The sequence below is a fragment of the Xenopus laevis genome, chromosome 2S (genome assembly GCF_017654675.1).
Source record: "Xenopus laevis strain J_2021 chromosome 2S, Xenopus_laevis_v10.1, whole genome shotgun sequence".
Classification (NCBI taxonomy): domain Eukaryota; kingdom Metazoa; phylum Chordata; class Amphibia; order Anura; family Pipidae; genus Xenopus; species Xenopus laevis.
Genome location: NC_054374.1, coordinates 149,993,958 through 150,011,137, shown reverse-complemented (window position 1 = coordinate 150,011,137; position 17,180 = coordinate 149,993,958). Strand labels below are relative to the sequence as shown.

At 39.5% G+C, this 17,180-nt stretch overlaps 1 protein-coding gene across 2 annotated transcripts in view; it reads right to left on the bottom strand.

Annotated features, from left to right (window-relative positions):
• xpo4.S (exportin 4 S homeolog) overlaps positions 1-17,180 on the bottom strand; it is a 100,661-nt gene that overhangs the window by 28,777 nt on the left and 54,704 nt on the right. For both annotated transcript variants that reach the window (XM_018250288.2, XM_018250289.2), the window contains 2 exons: positions 6,934-7,091; positions 3,897-4,071 (listed from right to left, as the gene is read on the bottom strand). In XM_018250288.2, coding sequence (XP_018105777.1) covers positions 3,897-4,071; positions 6,934-7,091 — 333 coding nt within the window. The remainder of the gene's footprint in view (positions 1-3,896; positions 4,072-6,933; positions 7,092-17,180) is intronic.

The following is a 17,180-nucleotide window of genomic DNA, read 5'->3' as shown; positions in this document are numbered from 1 at the left end:
AAACAATGGTCCACCACCTGGGATCATATGATTCACAGTGCACGCCATACATGTTAGGTCACATAAGCCAATTAACAGAGTGTTGTCTTTTGCTTCCACACTTCTTCCTGTTACAGTTAGAGCTGCAGTATTTCTGGTCAGGTGATCTCTGAGGCAGCAGAGCCAAAGCAAAGCCAAGAAGTGAATTTATAGTGGGGATGCATAGAAGCCAGGATTCAGTTTGAGATTTAGCCAAAAAGCAGTTTTTGCAGAATTCTGATTCAGCGGGACTACTGAATGCCAGTTTGCTATTTTTCTCATATTTGAATCTGCTAATTCAGGCTCCAATACAGCTTGGCATTTAGCAGGGTTTTTATTGCTGGGGGATTCGTTAGTCATCCATATCTATAAATTATGGATTTGGTGCACCCCTAATTTATAGTGGGCCATTTGTCTTGAAATACAGGAGAAACCCATTTTACATCTTTCAGGGGACCAGGAAAAAATGATGTAAAATCCAGGAAAATGTAAAATCAGGGAAATGTGTTAAAATAAGTTTTTCTTCAAGTACTGAAAGATTACAAGCACAGGAGTCAGTTTTACTTTGAGATACAATATTCACTGTGTTAATAACAATGATTTAAACAAGGTTTAAACATTGCAGCGTTAATGTTACACTATGGGGGGCATGTGCAAGTCTCTCCGTCAGTCACATACACAACCTAAAGCAATAAGTGATTGGTGCAGGACTGTATAAGGGGCAGACTCATTGCAATTGGCCATTTACAGACAGAACCATGGCAAAATATACATCTGGTTAGTATTTTAAAACTCTGTATTTGACAAATAACATTCAGAGGACAAACAGCAATTTTTGGGAACATCAGGGCAAGATTTTGATGTAAAATCTGTAAAAACATTACTTAAAGGGGACCTACGGTCAAAAATGTAAATCCCCTTTGGCTTTGGGGAGTTAATATAAGTGTTTTTCCAATAGTGATTATATTTATGACCAGTTTTTCAGACAATCACAGCACAATCATATCCCCCAAATACCTGCAGCAGCTTTAGCATCGCGCAAAACTTTCACGGCCATCTCCTCTTCTTGGTCCGCCTGCCTCTGCTAGTCCCTGCCCACCTACCAATGAAAAACAAGTAGGCAGTGACGGTTTGCAGTCGCCTGTTCGATGTGCCTCACCGTCACTTGCACCGCCACTGCCTACTCGGTTTTCATTGGTAGGTGGGCGGGAACTAGCAGAGGCAGGCGGACCAAGAAGAGGAGGCGGCCACTGGCCGTGAAGGTTTTGTTCGACGCTATAGCCAGTGCAGGTATGTGGGCAATATGATTTCGCTGTGAAACTGCTCATAAAAATAATTAACCGCTTTTGGAAAAACGCTTATATTAACTCCCCAAAGCCAAAGGGGGATTTCAATTTTTGACCATAGATCCCCTTTAAAATCAGGGAAATATGCCCATTGAAACACATTATAAATTGGTGGGAGCACAAATAAAAATGAGAAATGTGGGAAAATTTAAAAACAGGGTACTTAAAATCAAAGTTTCTCTGTACCTCAAAATTACTTATGACAACAAAGGGCTATTGATATTCGATTCGAGTAGATTTAGCTAATCAGGTTAAAAATCTGCACCCTTTATCTGAATACAGAATTACCTATCTTGTATCTAGATCCCAATCCGTTACCAGGAAATATAGAATGGAACATAGCAACCCAATATTTGTGCATTGCATCTTGTGGGATGAATGACGCCAGTGCTTTGGTACTTTTGCAAGGAAAATGCCATCTGCTGCTCCGAGGATGTATTTGAAGTGGATTGCAAACATTTGGAATCATAGTGTAAGTAATCCAGAGGTTTCTCACGGCACCATGGCAACTTCTTTAGGGACACAACCCTAGCTCTCGTCCAGCTTGTTCAACAGGATAACGCAAAGAGAACAAGAATAAACTCCACATAAGCCACAGCAGCCTCACATTTTGCCGAGTGTCTATAAACATATGGGTGCTGTTTCTTCCCCTCTAAATCCGTTCTGCTTGCCACATAATCTCCATGGTCTAGACGCCCCAGTTCAAAGCTAAAGTGACTCGGTCAACAGATCATATAGCAGCACTGACGCGAGATACAGCAGCTGGGAAGAGCTGCCACGGCCCAAGGCCCTATATAAAATGAAGAATACCCTTTTTTCCCCTTAAATATCTTTTTGTAGTGACTTTTACATTTCCATCAACAGCATTTAAATACTTTCAGGAAAGCAATTAGAAACCCTAAATGATTGCAAGGTAAAGACAATATTCTTGTAATAATAATTTTTTCCATTGTGGATACAGATGGCCCCTTGGTTTATGTTCATTAACAGTAGATGGGGCAGTTTAAAGGAATTCTGTCATGATGTAGTTTTTATTTCTAAATTACACTGCAAATAATTCACTCTACAATATAAAATTTATTTCCTGAACCAACAAGTATATTTTTTTTAGTTGTAATATCGGTGTGTAGGTGCATCTCAGGTCATTTTGCCTGGTCATGTGCTTTCAGAAAGAGCCAGCACTTTAGGATGGAACTGCTTTTTTGACAGGCTGTTGTTTCTCCTACTCAATGTAACTGAATGTGTCGCAGTGGGACATGGAATTTACCACTGAGTGCTGTTCTTAGGGCAGAGACACAAATTTAGATTAGGGGAGATTAGTTGCCAGGCAACAAATCTCCTCTTCTTCGGGGCAAATAATCTACCCGAACTGCCGCCAACCAGCTAGAATGTAAATGGCCAGCGGGATGGCACTTACAGCACTTCGTTTTCCAAGGTTTCCTCGTGAGGCAACTTTGGACGACTTCGTAAAACGAAGCACAGGGAAAGGCAGTTTGGGGAGATTAGTCAGATCTTTCACCGGGAAACTAATCTCCCTGAATCTGAGTGTGCGTCTCTGCCCTTACATCTTACATCTACCAGGCAGTTGTTATCTTGTGTTAGGGAGCTGCTATCTGGTAATCTTCCCATTGTTCTGCTGATGGGCTGCTGGGGGGGGGGGGGGTGATATCACTTCAACTTGCAGTAAAGCAGTAGCGAGTGACTGACGTTTATCAGAGCACAAGTCACATGATTGGGGCAGCTGGGAAACTGACAATATGTCTAGCTCCATGTCAGATTTCAAAATTAAATATAAAAATAAATTCTGTTTTCTCTTTTGAGAAACTATACCGTAGCTCTGCAAACAATCATTTAAATATAAAATAAACCAGTTAGGATGTTTTTTCCACCAATATGGGTGCAGGTATTGGATCCTTATCCAGAAACCCGTTATCCAGAAAGTTCTGAATTACAGAAAGGCTGTCTCCCATAGACTCCATTACAATCAAATAATCCACATTTTAAAAAATGATTTCCTTTTTCTTTATAATAATAATAAAACAGTAGCTTGTACTTTCAGCTAAACTAAGATATAATTAATCCTTATTAGAAGCAAAACCAGCCTATTGGGGTTATTTAATGTTTACATGATTTTCTAGTAGACAAAGTATGAAGATCCAAATTATGGAAAGACCCATAATCCGGAAAGCCCCAGGTCCCGAGCATTTTGGATAATAGATCCCATACCTGTACACAGTTTAGTTTTAATAATAAGGAGTATAAGGTAGTAATTATGTTTAAAAGAAAGAAAAAATTAATTATTTGCTTAAATAAAGGCTCTATGGGAGATGGCCTTCCTGTAATTTGGAGCTTTCTGGATACCGGGTTTCCAGATGACAGATCCCAAACCTGAAGTCTAATCATACTATTTAATCTTTAAAAATCGATAAAATCACCAGCTTGCCATTTAAAACAATTTTGGATTGTGATGGTGGCAGTGGAACCTTCATAAACTGAAGGTGGAAATTCTTAATTCAAACAAGCATTACTTACTACTTCCTCCAGTGCAGCACTTCTTCCAAAAGAGCAAGTGAGGTGTGTGAGGCAGTTGACAAAAGACGAGAAAAGGTCATTGGGAATGGCGGTCAAAATATTACGTGGAAAAACCGTTATTAAATTGCTGATTATATTGGAAATCCCGACAGCTTCTGAATCCTCAATTTCTATCCTGAACAGTGAAGGGAAAGAAAAAGGACATACTAAGAGATCACAGACAGGTACACGGACATTAACAATATTAAGAGGCTTAAATGAAACATAACATTGGCACAGAAAAGTGACATTTCCCTATTTTTCTTAAATGTCTGATGACATCACACAACAAAGTTGAAATACACTCTCTACAGCTGTATATGTAATACTTAACTTTCCCCGCATTTTACATTTATTATTTGTGGTTCCACCAATTTATAATGCATTTCAATGGGTGCATTTCCCTGATTTTAAGTAATGGTTTCCCGGATTTTACATCAAAATGTTGTCCTGATGTTCCCAAAAACTGTTTTTTTTCCTCTATGAATGTTAATTGTGAAATAAAGAGGTTTAAATATTTACCAAATGTTTATTATGCCATGGTTCTGCCTGTAAATGGTCAATTCCAATTAGTCTGCCCCTTATACAGTCCTGCACCAATCACTTATTGCTTTAGGTTGTGTATGTGACTGACAGAGAGACTTGCACATGCCCCCCATAGTGTAACATTAACACTGCAATGTTTAATCCTTGTTATTAACACAGTAAATATTGTATCTCAAAGTAAAACTGACTCCTGTGCTTGTATCCTTTCAGTACTTGAAGAAAAATTTACTCTAACACATTTCCCTGATTTTACATAATTTTTTCCTGGTCCCATGAAAAACATAAAATGAGGGTTCTACTGTATTCTGTACTGTAGCTTCAATACATATAATGTACACTATAGAAAATCAGACACACTCAGGGGGCTGAAAAGTCAATGCTGTATAAAGATCTGGTATACAGTCCTGACATAGGTGCTTCACTGTCAGGACAGAATTTAAAGTCCCCTATGACTTGGTATAATGTATACAGATGCACGGGCACATACATTTATAGCAGGCGCACACAAACAAAAATATAGATGCAGTAGAACCCCCATTTTATGTTTTTCAGGGGACCAGAATAAAATGGGGTAAAATCCAGGAAAATGTAAAATCAGGGAAATGTAATATGCATAATATAAAGGTGGGACCACAAAACAACAATGTAAAATGAGGGAAAACTTAAAATCAGGGGATGTAAAATGGGGTTTCTACTGCATATATTTTAAAAAGTGTTTGGAAAAAGAACATAACATTTATTTATTAATTAGTGCATACGAATCAACGGTTTGGCCAAACTTATGAGCCTTTGTCAGGGTTCATACAGAGCTCATTACCCTGACGAACGTTTAGAAGTGGGGTTGAGACATATTTTGCAAGTCCGTGCAGGGGCAATCCTGGCCCCTCCGCCGCCTGAGCTGCTGCCCCCCCTCCCCCGTGCGCTTACCTTTTTGTGCCTGAGGGGGTCCAGGGGGGTACATGAGAGGGCCAGGATGCTAGCGCAGAGAGCCTAACTGCGCTTTCTGCGCTAGAAGAGCCGGATTTCCGGTTGGAAAACTGGAAATTCGTCTCTCAAAGTACCAGGAGCAGCATTTATGCCGCCCCTGGTATCTACTGGGGCACTGCCGCCTGAGGCGATAGCCTCAACTCGCCTCATTGGTAAAGTGTAAAATGGGGGTTCTACTTTATTTCCATAATTTGGATCCTCATACCTTAAATCTACTAGAAAATCATGTAAACATTAAATAAACCCAATAGGCTGGTTCTGCTTCCAATAAGGATTAATTATATCGTAGTTGGGATCAAGTAAAAGGTATTCTTTCAATATTACAGAGAAAAGGGAAATCATTTTTAATCATTTGGATTATGTGGATGAAATGGAGTCTATGGGGTGTATTTATCAAAGAGTGAAGTTAGAGATCGCCACAGTCCTCTACAGTGAAACTCCGCCACTCTCCATTCATTTCTATGGGATTTTTAAGAGAGTATTTATCAATAGGTGAAAGTGAAGTTCATCCTTTGATAAATACGCCTTTCAAAATCCTATAGAAATGAATGGAATGTGTCGGAATTTTAATCTAGCAGACTGTGGTGATCTTAACTTCACTCTTTGATAAAAATTACCCCTATGAGAGATGGCCTTTCTGTAATTCGGAGCTTTCTGGATAACAGGTTTCTGGATAATGGACCCCATGCCCGCACAGTATGGGACCTGTTATCCAGAATGCTCGGGGCTCTGGGGCTTTCCAGATAACTGATCTTTCCGTAATTTGGATCTTCATACCTTAAGTCTACTAGAAAATCATGTAAACATTAAATAAACCCAAAAACTGGCTCTGCTTCCAATAAGGATTAATTATATCATCATTGGGATCAAGTTCAAGCTACTGTTTTATTACTACACAGAAAAAGGAAATCATTTTTAAGAATTTGGATAAAAAGAAGTCTATGGGAGACGGCCTTTCCTTAATTTGGAGCTTTCAAGATCAGGGTTTCCAGCTTCCATACCTGTATATAGTGGGCGCTACTTTATCTCCTAAATATATAGTGAATAAAGTACCCCCTATTGTGAAATATAAGGATATTATAAGTCGCCAAGCAGTTCCATGACCATATAAAGCTCATGGAACTCAGAGATTACTTCTAATATCCTCATATTTTCCAACAAGGGTTACTTGATTATATTACAGACGTTTAAGAGTCATGTGACAAAAATGACATCACTACTCACTGTTTATAACTGATGACATCACTAGTCACCATTTATAAGGATATATTTTACAAGATATTCATGGCTTTTGTGCATTATATAAATATATTTTTCAGATTAATCCAAACACATCAATCGGTATATTCAATATATTAGGGAAGACAGATTATATTTACTATTTATCAATTGTTATTTGTTTTGTTTTTTTAAATTTTTGCTAAAATTATTGTACTAAAATCGTATCCAGTTAAAATAAACATACCCATTGATAGTATTCAGTAATCCTTCAATGAAATGTGCCAGGTAATCCACTTGAGACCTCTCGTCAGGAAAGATGGGGCCGTGGAGAGAAGCGAGCTGTGCCAAACACTGGAGAGAGTCCTGGGCCATATCTGAATCTTCTCGGATCTTGCGATGAACCTGCCGGGAACACAGCACGATAATATGTGACTCCTTTTAGGTCACCAGCAGAGGGGTATTCAACAAGTGTTAGAAAATGTAAAAGTGGGGAGGCATCAGCAGGTGCTTTAATTCACTGCCGTTCCTCCGGGGATTCTCTTTTCCCCAAGCCGTGTCCGCATGATTTGAAGTCATTAAAACGTTTCTGGGTGCTACCTTCATTTTGAAGGCTGAGCTAAAACAGATGCCAGATACGTAGTGCTCCTTCTAAAAACAGCAGTCATGACAGTCATCCAGGATATGCAAACTATGCCTGGGCTACTGAGACTGGCTAAACTTAGTTGACAAGTTCAATCAAGAGTACAGGGATGCAGCTTTGGTGGAGGTAAACACCACGAGAACGGTGCTAATGAGGGTGTGTACCCCAGTTACAACTGTACACCCCAGAATCAGCATTCATCAAATAGCACTACTAACTAATAAGACACCATAATGAGACTAGCCGGGTTTCATTAAAGGGGGGGTTCACCTTTAAACGTCTGTCCGACTTCAGTCAACATTCCATAAACGTACAAATCCATGCTTTGGGGGAAATTGCTGCTCTCCAACAAACACGGTCTCCATTGCCAGCTAACGACTCACTTCATACATAGAAACAGGCAATACTACAAAAAAATACTGTAAAACAGAAACTAAATACAGGTTATGGGACCTATTATCCAGAATGCTCTGGACCTGGATAAGGGATCTTTCCATAATTTGGATCATCATACCTTAAGTCTAAGTCATGTAAACATTAAATAAAGCCAATAGGCTGGTTTTGTTTCCAATAAGGATTAATTATATTTTAGTTAGGAACAAGTACAAGCTACTGTTTTATTATTACAGAGAAAAAGGAAATCATTTTTTAAAATTTGGATTTTTTTAATTATAATGGAGCAAATGGCAGACGGCCTTTGCGTAATCCGGAGCTTTCTGGATAATGGGTTTCTGGATACCGGATCCCACACCTGTATGTGGTTCTAGGTATAATTTTTGTATTAACTTAACTGTAGTGTCACTTTATAGGTCAGCAGAAGGGATGAACAGGGCTAATGATACCTAAGTAGCAACACTACTATATAGGCTGCAAGCTACTGTGCGGAGGATAATATGTAATAAACAAAACAACAATTGTTTAGTGGTGCAATATAAAAGGAATATTTTTTTCTTAATTAAAATTATAGGCAGTAAAATATCTTCAATACATACTCTATTTATTTGGCTCGTGTTGCTCTTTTATACACAGCTAGTACATTTTTCCTCACACGAAGGGTCAGATTCGGGGAGATTAGTCGCCTGATGACAAATCTCCTCTTTTCAGGGGGGCGACTAATCTCCCCGAACAGCCTCCTGCCGGCTAGAATGTAAATTGCCGGCGGGATGGCACTTGGAGCGCTTTGTTTTCCCGAAGTTGCCTCACTTCTGAAAACTAAGTGCTCAGAGTGCCATCCCGCTGGCGATTTACATTCTAGCCGGCGGGAGGCAGTTCGGGAAGATTAGTCGCCCCAAAGAAGAGGAGATTTGTCGCCGGGCAACTAATCTCCCCAAATCTGAGCGTGTACCCTGACCCGAAGAAAAGGGATAAAAAGTTTAGAGACAAGTGCTAGAGCAACTTCTCTCCTGCACAGGGACCATTCCCATTATATTTTGTGTTAGTGCGGAGATTTGGAATATACTGGTGTTATATAAACAGAGCAGCAATTATACTATGCTTTATGGACATGAAGATCAAAGTTGTGCCATAGAACAAGCTGATGGATTATGCACGAGCTGGCTGTGCACCCGGCAATATAAAGAGCCCGCGTGCTCCCACTGAAAGGATTGGTGTACCGTGTACAGATACAAGGGGGATGAGCAGTGCTAGATAGATACAGAAAACCCAGAGCAGCATGATAAAAGATTTTTATTTTAAATATTATATTAGATTTTTAGATTATATATAGTTATATATGTGCTTATATATTTGGTGATGCAAAGTAAAGTCCCCGAGCACTAACAGCCCAGGAAAGTCTGTAAGGGGTTAAGCAGTGCAATAATCAGAGGATATTTGCAGAAGCGGTCTCACAGCTGACAGCAGCAGCTGTTTTTATGTCTAGACAGCTGTTCAGAGCGTGCCTGCTCCGCGACTATATGGTTTGCACCAATCATAAAAAAGTACCCGACTGGGCACATGGTAGACCTTGTCTTGCCCAAGAACCTGCATATTAGACACAACGAGCAGCTTGCTGCCTCTCTGTACTGGTAAAGGCTGAAGACAAGCCATAAATTAGTCCATGTTTTTCACCCACCTACTGTCTTAATGCAGTTAACTTTCCCTTTACTCCCTCCAACTGCAAAAGTACAGAAAGAAAATACTGATGAGGACATTGGTTACCAAGTGCAAAGAACATTCTTTTGCAACCTACTGGAATTTTTTTTTTTTTTTTAAAGGGAAACGGTCATGGGAAAACATGTTTTTTTTTCCCAAAATGCATCAGTTAATAGTGCAGCTCCAGAAGAATTCTGCATTGGAATCAGTTTCTCAAAAGAGCAATTTTTTTTTATATTTAATTTTGAAACCTGACATGGGGCTAGACATATTGTCAGTTTCCCAGCTGCCCCCAGTCAGGTGACTTGTGCTCTGATAAACTTCAGTCACTCTTTACTGCTGTGCTGCAAGTTGGAGTGATATCACCCCCTCCCTTTCCCCCCCAGCAGCCTAACAACAGAATTGGAAGGTAACCAGATAGCAGCTCCCTGGTAGATATCAGAACAGCACTCAATAGTAAAATCCAGGTCCCACTGCGACTTCTTCCTATAAAAATCATAGAAATGCATCAGTGTCAAGTAGGTGCTGCACCCAGAATAGTTAGTTCCCCTCAAAGTCCCGTGAACCTTGGTGAAGCAGACCGGCTGACACGATGAACAGATCTTCCGTGTTGCTTCAGTGAAGCTGGGCTGGGGGCCGATTTATCTTTCCATAGGCCGAAGTCCTGTTTTTGTTCATAATCAGCCTATGAAAGGATCACGCCACCCCCAGCCCAGCATCACTGAAACAGCACAGAAGATCTTTAAGCAGTGGTGGAGGGTCAGGTCAATGCAGTTTCACGGGGCTGGAGGCGGCTTTGAGGGGAACTATTGCAGGGGCAGCACCAGATAACAGCTCCCTAACACAAGAGAAGTTGCCTGGTAGATCTAAGAACAGCACTCAATAGTAAAATCCAGGTCCCACTGCGACACATTCAGTTACATTGAGTAGGAGAAACAACAGCCTGTCAGAAAGCAGTTCCATCCTAAAGTGCTCACTCTTTCTGAAAGCACATGACCATGCAAAATGACCTGAGATGGCACCTACACACAGATATTACAACTTAATAAAATAAACACTTGCTGGTTCAGGAATGAAATGTTATATTGTTGAGTGAATTATTTGCAGTGTAATTTAGAAAAAACTACATCATAAAACTCATGACAGAATTCCTTTAAGTGGAAGTTGACATCTGATTTGCCTCAGCTGAGGCCATTTCTAAAGACTATAATATAAGAGAATTTGTCTTTTAATAAGCTTTAAGGGTTCTGCAGCATTGGTATATAAAGCTGGTGGCCCATGGAACATGTTCTCAGCCACCTGAGAAACACCTGAATTCTGCCAAGGAGCTTGTCGTCAGTAGTAAATGAGCATGAAAACTTCCATTCCTTCCACCGTGTGGACCTGTCCAGTTTTCCCCCCAAACCTGTCCCTGAATCTTCTCCTGAAAATGATCACCTACACTGAGCATGAGCAGTTGAAGCCAACCCAGATTTGGGTTAATTTGCAAATGTCTGGAATCACTTGCAAGAGAAGATTCAGTAGTGTGAGATGGCAGTTTCAATCCCACCTCTCTACTGTGCTGTTTTCAACAGGTAAAAAAAACTAGGCAGATTTGGAAGGCAAAGTTTGTGCTGTTTGGGCAGGGGGAGATACTTACTCTATGCAAGGCTTTTGTTATTTAACGGAAATTGCTTGCTGGCAGTAGAAACAGGCAGATGATTTCAGCTTGAACATGATCAAGTATTTCCGTTAATAAAAATAGCTTTAATGAGAGCAATTCCATCATATGTTTTATGTTAGTGCTGCAGATAGGTCAACTGTTTTCCAGATTATAAATCCCCCTCAAGCAAGCAGAAAATAGCAGTCATTCACTGGAGAAAGGAAGAATCTATAGCTACATGACATGCTGACATGGCCCGTTATAATGTATCTTTTCCATGACAGATGGCCAAGGCTACATAATCATAGGGTGGCAAAATATTAGGGGTGACTGGCCTCCCAGCCACGTTCTCTATATATACACAAGTAATTGGCGGGTTTGCTCGTGCTGGGGCTGAACAGGCCTGGATTTGTGGAGAGGCCACCTAGGCCAGGGGCAGGATTTTAGGGGGTAGCATGCTGCCCAACCACACCTGCGTTGGTTCAGAAACACTGGGGAATGCGCAGGAGATACAAAAGTTTTTTAAATTGCCGGTGCACCAATCCCCATTGCTCTAGTCCCGATGAATTTGATTGAATAAATGTGAGAGGAGGGGGGTGATGAACAACAGCGAGCCTAAGGGTGCCCATTATGTAAATCTGGCTCCGGGGCTGAATGCAAAGGTGGGCAAGCACTAGGACCATGCAGCCTAGGGGGCAATAAACCCAGGAATCCGGCCCTGTACATAATATTGAGGATAATGCACCGGCTGCTGCTAAATACATAGAATAAAATGCACCAGCACCCCCCAATGTAAATGCAGGTCACATAAATAGATAAAGCTCTTATGAGTAGGGCCTTCTGATCCTATTTTTATTCAGTAACCCTTGTAAGCCTTGCTTGCTATAAATCAGGGATCCCCAACCTTTTTTACCGAGAGCCACATTTAAATGTAAAAAATTGGGGAGCAACACAAGCATGAAGAAAAGTTCCTGGGGGTGCCAAATAACGGCTGTGAGTTGCTATTGGTAGCCCCTAATATTGACTCTTTTTGGCAGTAAACCTGGTTTTTATGTAACCAAAACTTGCCTCTAAGCCTGGAATTCAAAAATAAGCACCTGCTTTGAGGCCACTGGGAGCAACATCCAAGGGTTTGGAGAGCAACAGGTTACTCACGAGGCACTGATTGGGGATCACTGCTCTAAATCAATGTAAAGTGCTGTGTGACTTGCTGGTGCTATATAAATACACGATGATGAATATTTAAAGAAAGTGAAAATAGACTGATTACTATAGAACACAAAAGCTGGAATACAGAACTAGACCAAAAAAAGTCAGAAACAAATATCAGAATCAGAATTAGAAGTGAATGTTGAATATTGGTGCCTGCGACTGCTGGGAGGATTTGTTTGATATGAAGAGCAAGTAATATGAAAGAAAGATACGGCAGAGTCCAACAAAAGCAAAGCCTTACAAAAGCCACATGTTCGTTTGTGACTAATGGAGAATGTTGTATGTACAGTGGAACAAATAGAGGGGAAGGTTTAACTGCAGTTCCGAAAATCCTGCAGAAGACTGATGACTAAATCCAGTGCTAAAAGGATCCAAACATCTCCAAAATGGCGTTACCGGAGTAAAATTTCTGACTAGTCCACTGAACATGCAAAAGACCTGGAGGGCCACAAGGGTTTCTATTAGTAAAAAGTCAAAGGGGGGAATTCACAAAAGTGTCGGGAACGGAAAGATGTCTTTAAAATGTCGTAGAAAGTGTCGTAGCAACAGCCGACAAATTCACAGAGCATTTCTCCGCCAATTTTCCGACATGTACTACACTTTTGAATTAGTGTCGTTAAAAGTGGGCGTGGTTTTTTCAGCGCCACTTTTCCCGTCATTTTTATGAATTACTCGTAAACTCATTTTTTTTTACCGACAATTTTTCAGACACTTAAGCCTCTCCAAAATGAAAATGTCAGTCAAATTGTCTTTTAAAAAGTCTTGGTAAATGTCGTTTGTACGATGAAAAGATATACGACATTTTAGAAAATTGACAGACTTACGAGACATTCAGAGATGGTAACATCTGCCTTTGTGAATTTGCTGTTTGTACAACATTTTACAAATTTGTCGACCACCACTTCTGGGTTATTTATTTTACCAACACTTTTGTGAATTCCCCCCCCAAAATGTTGGTGTAATGATCAGAGAGAAATCACCCCAGGCTTGTTCTGGCCAGGGTTAAAGAGTAGGCATTTATACCCACTGGGGGGGGGGCTATTTGCCGAACAAATAATAATAAGGAGGTTATTTATCAAAATCCGAAAATATCTCCAAACTTTGTGAAACTACCCAGACCAAATCAGCACGGATTTTTTTTTCCCTTTATCAATAGATTTTCCTGAAAATTTCTTGTTCTTCTTTTATGTTTTTCTCGTGAAAAAAATCTGAATACCACTACTTTTGCGGATTTGTCACGAAAACTGAGACGTTTTCAGATTTGATGCCCGAAAACCAAGAAATCTTCAGATCACTGCATGATATGGACATCTTCAGTACTTATCCTATTGACTTCTACAGGAACTCGGCAGGTTTAAGTTGGAGTACTTTTTTATTTTGACTTTTAACACCCTTGGGGTTTAATCAAACCCGAAAAATTTGAGGGTTTTTTTTCCACTAAAAAAACGGTTTCTCCCCATTAAAAGGCCATTGATAAAAAAAATCTGACTAATAAATAACCCCCTAAATTTTGCCCTTTTGCACATTTTCCTTTCAAATAACTTGTTTAAAATGGAGCCTATCAGAGACAGCCGTTCCACAGTGCCCTATTCAAGGACATATATTTAAAATACAGACTTTTCCATAATATCACAGTACCTTGTACACTGCACTTGATGGTACACTAGTAAATTATATAAACACATGCCAGTGGCAGAACCATTCTATCAGCTTTTTAGCTAATGACATTTGCCAGTCCAGCTGAGTTAGCTATAAGTGAGCTGCCAGGCAGACATTTCTGATAAGGCACAGAGACTCAAGAGAGCCAAGTACTTAGGTTCTAAGTCATTTCATATAGATTATACAGGTATGGGATTTGTTATCCGGAAACCCATTATACAGAAAGCTCCGAATTACAGAAATGCCGTCTCCCATAGACTCCATTAAAATCAAATAACCCACATTTTCAAAAATGATTTCCTTTTTCTCTGTAATAATAAAACAATACCCAATACTTGATCCCAACTAAGATATAATTAATCTATATTAAAGGCAAAACCAGTTCATTTGGTTTATTAATATTTAAAAGATTTTCTAGTAGACTATAGCGAATATGAAAATTTGAAATAAATTCCTCATACTGAAATAAGAAACTTTCTAAATACAATCAATTAAAAATGCTGCATTGTTTCTGAAATAATAAAGTTCACGGTAACTCTCCATTTCTCTTCATTCTGTCTGCATGTAGGAGTTGGGTGTCAGATGAATGATCCAATATATCTTATAGGAGGGCTCCTTTTGTCTAGAGCTCACTCTATTAAAATCACATGATGTCTCTTTACTTGCAGGATTTGTGCAAAATGCAGTTATTTGTTAGATTTTGTTTGCAAAACAAGGAAATAAAACAATTTTCCCTTTCCCAACACTAATTTGCATATGCAAATTAGGATTCGGATTTGGTTTGGTATTCGGCCGAATCTTTCACAAAAGATTCAGGGGTTTGGCCGAATCCAAAATAGTATATATATATATATATATATATATATATATATATATATATTACACACAATTATCCTTGAAGTGTGAAAACAAACATCTATACTTTTATGAAGGTTACTATATTCCCATCCTTCATTGGGTGCACGTGGTCAGGCTTAATATACAAACTACAAAATGTACCTCAGCACTTGTCATCTTCATCTTTTTTTTGTTGTTGAGTAAAATACATTGATTCGCTGTACAAGGAGTGTAGGTCCTTCTGAACTATTCTATATAGTGGAATATGTATAACAGGCCGGACCCATGTGCACCCAATGAAAAGGGATGAGCTGCATTACTTTGGACTTTTTTTCTAAATATTATGGGGAGGTGGCTCTCTCCTTAATGCCAGCCCTCCCAAACCCCGCTTAATGGTGTCTTTGGAAGAGATCATGCTAAATAAAGAGAAAAGCAGGTATGGTCTTTCTCCCCCCAAAGATAACACTCTTTTCTTCACTTAGTATAGGACTGACGCATGGACACTGCCTTGACGGGGCACGTCAGCTTATGCATATTTTGTACAAACTTTGTAACTAAAAGTGTCTTCTTTACTAGAGTTACAGTTCAACTGTGCATATTGTTATTGAGGTGAGACCAGTAGTGCTGTTAGCAGAGAAACACTATTTCTCTCTGCAAGGTTTTTGTAATTGATGATCCGGGACTGGTCTTACTGGGAACCCGCAAGAGTAGGGTGGGACGGATTGCCGTAGGCTTCAGGAGAGAAACCAAAGCATTTGCTTTGTGTTAACCAAAAGGTTGGATTTTTCTGTTGAACTATTTCTTCTTCGGTTACCTTTACCCAGGGAGTGGAAATAAATGTGGGCAGGAAGCCCTAAAACTGATCCTGGTGTGTAAAGTTGCCTCATTTGCAGCCTACCAGCAAGTGAAGCCCCACAATATATATACACACACACACACACGTTTAATACACTGTTCTTTCAGGCCTTAAATTAAGTATATTTATAACAGAATCTTTATTTCAACAATAAGTATCCTGAAGAATTTGGACAAACCCCAAGCCAATATACTTATAATACACCAAACGTTAAACATTAAAGATGATTAAAAGAAAACATTGGCCACTCTAAAATGAATCCTTTTACTATAATACTCATCTCAGTTGATCAATTCAGATCTGCAATGCTAAAAGTTGTAGAGAATATTCTGTTGGTTTAAGAGGGATAAGAACAGGGGCCATGTCTGTAAGCACAAAGCACACCACCAGATTAATTCTGTCACTTTTACTCATTGGAACCCTTGCAACATTCTTTTGTGAGTTGGGCACATACAATAGAAAATGGTGTTTACTGTAATAGACCGATTAATCTCCTGGAGTCAGTGATGTAACTAGATATTACTGGGCCCTACAGCAAATTATTTTTCAGGCTCCCAAAATGTCTAAAGGTTGACCTGTTTTACCAATATTTATTGAAATTGTACATGCATTAGGGCCTCATGGGGCCCCTATACCTCCTGGGCCCCCCTGCAGCTGCAGGGTCTGCTTCCTCTGTAGTTATGGCTCAGCCTGGGGTAATTCCTTTTCTATAGAGAATCCTTCATGGTATCCCAAAAACCAGTTCCTTGTTTACTACCCCCAGTGCAGGGAAAATTTTGTCACTTTCATGTAAATATTATCCCAGAACACATGACAAGAGAAATTCCAATTCCGTGCCAATTTTGAATTATGATTCTAATATAATATATTCTATGTCTGAAATGAAGCAGAATGACAATTATTTCCTAATATAAAAAGGAAAAGTGACCGAGAAATAATTAACAGTGTAGTGCTGAGATTTGCCGTGGTTGCATGATACGGTTATTTGGTTATATAGCCTGAAGTGGGACATCTTTTAAAACAAAAAAATAATCTAACCCAATACACACTTTTCAGACACCAGTAAATGCCTCCCTATTGGCAGCACCCATGAACAGCAAGGGCTTGGTGAAACCATTCAGTAAAATCAAACTGTGCCAAAAAGAAAGATCTGAATCACTTTAAGAAAAATGTCTCGAGCTTTTGTTTCCACATGTACACAAACAAAAATATTTACACCACAAATCACAGAAACTCTATATAACTGGTGACAGTATGGGGGCACACCGAAGCAACAAATAAGAGCAAAAAACTGGCAGTGGTTGTTTAAAGATTTTGTTCATCTCTGGAGGGACACAGGTTCACAAACCCCAACAAGGAGTTTAAGAGGCTCAACTATCAAAGGTTGAATTTCAAAATCATGAATCATGAATTTTTTTTTATTTGAATATATTCACAATTAGACTGAGAGGTTAACAAAAAATATGAATTTCTAATATTCGATTGAATGGTTCCGACCTGAAATTTCTAATTGTATCTGGTCCGTATTCAATTCATACGAATCTAGTTTTTCAC